Here is a 7,965-nt window from a genome sequence, read left to right as displayed (position 1 = left end):
TTGCCAGATTAGGATTTATTCAGTTGGACTGGCATCTGATCACAACCTTGGTCGAGAAATGGAGGCCCGAGATGCATACATTCCATGTGTCTGTTGGAGAGTGCACTATCACTCTACAAGACATAGAAATGTTGTTGGGGTTACCTATTGACGATGAGCCGGTCACTGGAGTGATGTACGATGATTGGTTAGCAGTCTGTCAACTGTACCTCGGTGCAACCCCACCTGCCGACAAGATTAAAGGATCGAGGTTAAGTTTAATATGGTTAGGAACACAATTTCGTGAGCACACAGATGATGCAGATGAGGAAACCGTCATAAGATATGCGCGAGCATATATACTATAAATGATGGGTGGAAGTCTGTTTTCAGATAAATCAAGTCATTTTGTTCACTTGATGTTATCGCCAATATTAGCTAACCTCCATGATGCGGGGCGGTATTCGTGGGGTGGAGCATGCTTGCCATGGTTTATAGATAACTATGCAAAGCAATAAGACCTGAGGTTCGAGAGATAGTTGGGCCTCTCATACTTTGCAACATGGGCTTAGGAGCGATTTCCAACCATGGCTCCACAGCTACAACATGTTAATGACGCTCAGTCAGCTACAAATTTTGTGTGACTAGGACAGCCACACATGTAGTCAGCTAGTATAGATACATGTTTAATCTGCTTCAACCTGAACAGGTACATTACACTAAACCTAGTCGATTATTTTATACACATTTTTATTGTATTTGTCTTTAATATTTTCTAATATAATATTTTGTGTTTCAGGTTATTCGGGAGCCGTACAAAATTATTATGCATACTCTGACTATTTTTGTACGAATGGTCAAAACATATGGCGAACGATGAGTCCTTTCATATGTTTCTCTCATATGTTTTCACATTGGTGAGTGGCATCTTTTTGACAGGGTGATGAGACAATTCGGTTTTCAACAGAATGTCCCATCACCTTGTAATACTGAACCCATATTGCATGATATTGACCTAAGGACTAAAGATTGGTCCGAAAAAGTTGCACATTTGGTAGTGCGATGGCACTATCGTGTAAGGTTTATTGTAGTGAGGATTTCTCTTGAACAGTTTGACATAGATGTCACTCCAGAATATATTCATTGGTATAATAATATCACAAGGCGCTACGTCACTCGTTCGGGAGCAACTGTGGGTCATCTGGTAAATTTATATTATCTAATTATTTTTAATTTAAATTTATTTTAAATATTGTCTAATTGTTTTATAATTCATAGAGATCGAACAACCGTAGACTCCGTGAGGGTTGCGAATGATCCGACCAGGTTCTTGCTATATGTAGTGACAACCAAAGCTATATGGAAGAAATTCATTATATGTACGATATACCTATTGTTCCTCCACCAGTTCCTAGACGTAGAGGACCTGTTCGGGAAGAGAATGAGTTTGATGAGGTTGACATAATGTGGAAGAGTTACCCTCTATGATGTAGACGCAGAGTCAAACTGATTATGTTAATCTGATCATGATGATGCTAGTATTTGGTTCAGGACATTATGACTCAGAGGCTGGTCTACCAGAGCAACATCAAGAAGAACCCGAGCAACCTCAAGTTTGAAGTTGACGACGACAACCAGCTCGAAATCGATGACGTCCACCTTGTGGAATACATTGATTTTTATAATTATTTTTATATAAATGAGATATTTCATTTACATTTTTTTTATTTTTATGAGATATTATTTTTTTAATTTATTATTTTTATATATCATGAATAGTAATTATTTTGATATATAAGTTTTTAAATGTCACTGACATAAATAATAACATCAGATAGTCTAAATCTAAAAAGTTATTTAAAAAAAACTTCAATATTCAAATTTATATATTTTAGATAATAATTTGGGGACATAATAAATCAAATCAACACTCAAAACCTTCACATGCAAGTCTATAAATAAGATTATATTGTTGATATAAAGAACATAAATTTTAATCACAGTAGTGAGGTCAATAGTTTAAAAGATTTTACAATAATGATCTTGGATTCCTTTTATACATTTGGTACCAAGATTTTGATTGATTTTTTTTTAAATTATAAATAATAAACAAATATTTTTAGAAATTGTTTTTATAAAATGAAAAATTAAAAAAAAAAATGAAGAAAGAAAAAAGAAGGTGGAATGTGTAATAATTAAAAAAAGAAAAAAAAGGAAATTTGTACGGATATCTCGCTCTCGCTCTCAAAATCTCGCTCTCTCAAACTCCCCCTCCCTCTCAAAATCTCGTTCTCTCAAATCTCGTTCTCTCTCATAATCTCGTTCTCTCTTTTACTCTTCTCTCTTTCGTTCTCTCCCAATACAAAATTATTTTTAACATATCAAATAATTATGAGCATTATGAGAAAGGTCTCCAGAACAAGGAAGGTCTCTGGAATGAGGAAAGTTTTTCGTTCTCTCCACATCAAATAATTATGAGAAATGTCTGCTGAATGATAATTAAACAGACTCAATAATAATGTTAAGACAAGTCGAGGGTTCAAAGTTCGACGTACAAATGTGGAAAGGTCGAGAGTTCACTCGACTCATTTAAAAAAATAATAATAATATTTTTACACATACTTTGAAAACAACTATATTTTCCTAAATAGTTTATAAGAGGCTTTTAATTTTCTCTTTGTTTTGCCCGTCAATCAATAATACAATTCCATCCAGCGAAAAGACGACGCCCGATTATTTTACTTACTACACGATTTCACTATTTATCGATTCTCAAGATTCGCCGAAGTCCCTCAAAAATGGCGGAGGCGTACGATTCCGATGACCGGAATGCCACCGGGCCGGTTGAGGAAGAAGATGCATCCAGTCACCAATCCAAAGGAGTGCGTGTTGAGGATCACACCGTTTATGAACCTCTTCGCCGTCTGATCGTCGAGATTTTCTTTCCCGATGAAACTAAGGGTTCTTCTTTGTTTCAACGCGTCAAGGTCTCCGTCGCTGAGAATGGCCCTGCCGTTGGACAAGCTTGCAGAAACTTTGGTCGCGATGTTCTTTGTTGGACTCGCAGGGGCAGTCCTCTTCGAGCGCTGCTTGTCATCTCCGTGAGTATTTCTGATTAGTCCATAATAGCGGTTGTATGGACTTGTTAATTGTGTTTGAGATGCTTTTCATTCAGTAATTAATGGATTGTATGCTACTGTTCGAGGTTATGATTTTATCGCTTGAATGTTACGTTCTCTATTATTTTTGTTTGAAGGTTGGGATTGATCTGGATGGGATTAGTTGTTAATGGGAATATATTTATTTAGTGATGAAAACTATTTAACAATTCCCGACATATGGCAAAAATTGTGGAGAGAGCTTGAGTGGTTGTGTTTTTGACGCTTGTAGAAAAGAATTTGTTGAAGTGCTTTTCTTCCTTTTTGTTTTGATCCCTCTGCCAACGGTCTAACTTTTTGTGCCCTGTTTGTAGTTGAACCCAAAAAACCTTCTGCCGTTTTTCTTTATGTTAACTCATTTGAAGCCTACCATCTTTTGCTGTTTGGCTTCTAGTACCGGAATCAAGTGTTGTTCCTGCGGAGGGTGTCTTTTTCCTTGGGCCATCCTTTGCATTGGACCCCTAAGACTGGAGTGATTCTTATGTGATTCATAGATTCCTAATTCTCTTGCGTTCCTATTGATTTTGGCTGAAGATCAATTATTTTCATGGTTGAAACTATTCGAGATAGCTCCAATCTTAATAGATGGGTAACCTTCAGAATATGTAATCCATTCTTCTATCTATTCTATAACCACGGTAGAATTTTATTCTATTTTTATATTTTTTGAATTTTTAAGGCCTTTTCACCTAGATTATGTAACTTTGTCCATTCGATGTTTGGAGTGAAATCGGCTCTTTTTTGGTTGAGAAATAGAGAATTCATCAACATTTTTAAATGTTAACTTTACTATTACTAAACACATGACAAATGTTTGGTCTAGAGCAAGATAGATACACTTTCCCACTATTCTTTGTCTTGGAGGACTTATACAAACTCTAACTCCTTTCCTTTGTGCACTTGGTAAGTCAAGCTTATCATCGACTTTTTTGGGCATATAAATCATACTTGGAGGATTTTTGAATTTATGAATTGAGTGGAGGTTCTTTGGCTTTGTTCAAGTATGTGCTATTCTTTAGACTTTTCTATTGTTGTTTGGTCTTGAATAGACAACATATTCTCTTTGATGCTCAGTTTCTTGATTTCCGTTGTTTTGATTTTGTTATTATTTTAAGGACCATCAACTATGTGTAAACTGTAAACTTGGAGTGGTTTCTTTTTAGTTTGTCCTGGTATCTGGCTCTTTTGCAGTACACTGCTCTTAGAAGTTTGACTTTCATATTAGAGTTTGGTTCAGAGATGGTAACATCCATGGAAAAATAAAACTTTCTTCGTCATGAGAGAATATTATATTAACCCTTTTGGTTTGAGAGAATATTATATTTATCCCTTCTGGTTTAGGGGCATAGCCTAGAAAGGTATACTTATTAGCTCCAGGGTCAAGTTTTCTTTTTCTAGCAGAGTGATTATGGATAAAGGCAGTTTAACAAAAAATCTAAGAAGGAATATAGGATAGTAACATACAGGATTCTCAAACTCTATCTGTTTCTCACAATCAAGGATTTTCTTTCTGATGTGATCCTTGTGGTTCATTTTTACAAGAGTTACAATTAAAGCCTATTGATATGTTATTGGTAACTATAGGTTGCCGTTAATCCTACGCTATCTCTCATTCTGTTTATTTTTGGGCAATTTGGATACAGAAAGAACTATGCGATCTCTCATTCTGTTTATTTTTGGGCAATTTGGATTCAGAAAGAGTTATAGTATCTTCATTACTATTTTTATGGTTGGAGATGACGTGCTAGAGATTTTAAATTCCTGTATTTCGTATGGAGATCTCTCAAGTTCTTTTGTGATTTTGACTCCCTTTTTTTATTAGTGCCAATTGTAAGAGTTTGTATCCTTTTGATATTGTTATGGGTCGTTGACATCTCACCTCCCTCTCTCAGTTTTTCTGTTAATGGAAATTTTCCCATCTAAAAACTGTATAAATTAGGAGAAATTGATAGGAATTGTTATTATGAATGGGAACACAGAATTCTGGCTCTTTCGACTCAATTCAAGGTGGGTGTAACCAATGAAACGATATATAACAATAGTCATGGGTACTGGATAGTTTGATACTAATGAATGATGCGTACTGTGCCATTGGTCCTCTTAACTGCTTTTTCTGTTTTGGATCTGTTGCGAGATTTTGACTGTAGTAGTTCCACACGCAAAGGCAGACTGAAGTGCTTTTTTATGTTCTCGCCAGCACCCCTTTAAGTTGTTACTTACATTTGAAATTGCTGCAGGTTGGGACAATTGTTCTTCTTGCATTGACGGGATCACTCATCTTTCTGCTATTCTTTCTGGCAGCTACTCTCAATGCCATTATTATCTCTCTTCTCGTATCCTTGGCAGCAGTTGGAGGCTTCTTGGCTCTTTTCTTTGCTTGCGTAACAGCTATATACATTGGAGCATTAGCAGTTGCTTTGTTTGTTATATCTACTGCAACAATCTCAGCAATTGTTGGAGTGGTGATCGCTGCAGGTACCAAAACACTTGTCAATTGTGGCTTTGTTTTAAGCAATTGTTGTTTTATTTGATAATATACACTTATCTAAATCATGTTTCTTGAAAACCTCTTAACCCATTGACATAAAACTGTACATGTTGGTTTGACATGGTTGGGTCTCAGTCTTGTAAGGAGAACGAAAAACATGAACATTGTTGGGGGAAAACCTCCCACAATTATCTGGAAATTAAAACAAGACAACAAATATAGGAAACACAAGAATTTACTTAGAAAACTTTAAAATTGAATGAAACCCACAGCCCTATGGGAAAAATTATTACATTTACACAGAATTCTCTTCTTGATCCTAATTGCTAGAACTCTCTCTCAAAATTTTTGTGTACCACTCACACCCTTTTTCCCACTGTTTGACTGACTAGAGAATACAAAAAGAGAATTTAACTAGAGTTAGTACGCTTGAGTTTATAGTGCGTTTGATTGATACAATTTGAAACCAAAGCCATAAGCTTCTTTTATAGTGTTGAAAGCCTATAACTTCCTTGAATCTTTTTGATGTTGGATTGCTACTTTTCTAATATTTTGCCAAAAACCCTACAACCAAATAGTTTGTGGCTTTCTAACATTTATGTTTCTGCTTTTCTTTTCGTTGAGGTTATCCAGTTCTCTACCCCACACTTTGAATTGTTTCCTGAATCATTTGCGTGAACTTAACTTGTGCATACCAATGATAATGTTGTAAGCTAAGAGTTTCAGTTTGAATCGGAGGATCCAGAGAAGTTCTGCCTTCAATAAAACAAAATCATACACCAGTCAATGATTTTCCACTGCTTTTGTTTGTCTTCATGAGAGTAGACCTTGGGTCAATTAAGCACTTTTGGGGGTTGCCGGCTCTAACATCTTACATTTTCAAAAATCAGGTTGGGTTGGGTTCTTTTGTGTGGTTTGGCTAGCAGTACGAAAAAGTTTTGGTCTTGCGAAGCGATCGGTGACCGCGAGCAATTCAGCAATTTCAGCATTTTCTTATGCTAGGCGTGCCCACAAAGACTAGGTAATGTTTCCAGATCCTTTAAATGAATGCCATGAATTGGGATACGTTATTGCTTCACTCGTTTTTTCTCCTTCCTGAGAGTTACTTTTGGAAGATCTGCTGCATATGTTGTATCGAGTTTTCGAAGGCCTTGATAGTGTAATCTCATAATGTAAATATTCTTTTAAAAGTATTCTACTTTATGGGTTTCTTTATTGGCAATGAAAGTACCAAGCATTGAAGATGGCGCTTCAAAGGAATATAATCACAATAACAGTAATTGTGAAGATTTCAAAGGATTAAAATTTAAGGTGTCCAATTAGGGAATTTCTGACCTAATGACTCTATATTGATGAAGTTTGAGGTTGGAAATTATGAATTTATGTTTGGATTATGCAAAGGAATGGATTATATAAATCCAAATTTGTGATTTCTAAGAGGTTGGCATGTGCAAGATGTAGGTTTTATTAATAAAATAAAATTTAGTGTTTTCTTTTTTAGCAATCGGCTATTCTAGCTCAATGAGAGTTTTCATTTCTCTTTTATCATTAAAAAAAAAAAGTTATTCTCAGGAAACTACTAAAACTCTTTTGTCATTAAAAAAAATTATTTTCGAGAAATTACGTATTTATTTTAATTTATTTCGAACTTTTCTTAATTGAATTTTTACATCATTTCATCTCAAAATTGAGCTGATGTGAGTTTGTTTATTTTATCATCCAAAAGTTTCATTATCGAGAAATCAAAATTGAGGAAAAAAAAACATATATCTATTTTTTTAAAACTTCATTAAAATATTTTTCATTAAATTTTACAATATTTTTCCTCAAATTTGAATTAAAATTTTCTAATATTCTCATTTTTCTTTCAAACTCTATCTACTTGTAGGGTTTTTTTTTTTTTTTTTTCTTTTTTATTTTCCATTATATTCCGATATGTTTTATTATACTTTTTGCATCCCTCTTGTAATGTTATGATTTTTATGTCCTTATTGTGTTATGTAAGTTTAATATTACCATTTTCATTGTGGTATCGGTTTCATTTTATAATAAACAATTTACAAGTATTCTGTATACTAATAAATTTCGTTCTCACATTCACATTTAGAAATGATGACTAAAAATGGTCAATTATAGTTTAATTACAATCAAAGTTTCATTAGTTAATTATAATAATTTTTGTCAATTTTCATAAAGTTTTTCGAAATTTTCGTCAATATCAATATTTTCGTAAAATCGGACATTTATCTTTCAAACCTTACCAACGGTATATTATTGAACACACATACAAAACATGTGATGTGTCTTAGTGGTACCTTAACCATAGAGAGCATACCAAAT

General features: G+C 34.3%; 1 protein-coding gene across 1 annotated transcript; it reads left to right on the top strand.

Moving 5' to 3' along the window:
* The first annotated feature begins 2,651 nt into the window (after positions 1-2,651).
* Positions 2,652-6,885, top strand: LOC120092475 (voltage-dependent L-type calcium channel subunit). Its single transcript, XM_039050570.2, has 3 exons — positions 2,652-3,080; positions 5,375-5,612; positions 6,516-6,885. Exons 1-3 carry the CDS (start codon positions 2,778-2,780, stop codon positions 6,644-6,646), a joined length of 672 nt encoding a protein of 223 aa, XP_038906498.1. The 5' UTR covers positions 2,652-2,777; the 3' UTR covers positions 6,647-6,885.
* The last annotated feature ends 1,080 nt before the right edge of the window (positions 6,886-7,965 follow it).

The sequence above is a fragment of the Benincasa hispida genome, chromosome 12 (assembly GCF_027475165.1).
Source record: "Benincasa hispida cultivar pf3 chromosome 12, pf3_genome.v1.1, whole genome shotgun sequence".
NCBI classification, from domain to species: domain Eukaryota; kingdom Viridiplantae; phylum Streptophyta; class Magnoliopsida; order Cucurbitales; family Cucurbitaceae; genus Benincasa; species Benincasa hispida.
This window is presented reverse-complemented; position numbering and strand designations above follow the sequence as displayed.

Excerpts from the sequence above, each read along its gene's own strand:
- LOC120092475 (XM_039050570.2), top strand. The coding sequence starts at position 2,778 with ATGGCGGAGGCGTACGATTCCGATGACCGGAATGCCACCGGGCCGGTT. Across the intron at positions 3,081-5,374 it reads GAGCGCTGCTTGTCATCTCC|GTTGGGACAATTGTTCTTCT; the intron begins GTGAGTATTTCT and ends AAATTGCTGCAG. Across the intron at positions 5,613-6,515 it reads TGGAGTGGTGATCGCTGCAG|GTTGGGTTGGGTTCTTTTGT; the intron begins GTACCAAAACAC and ends TTCAAAAATCAG.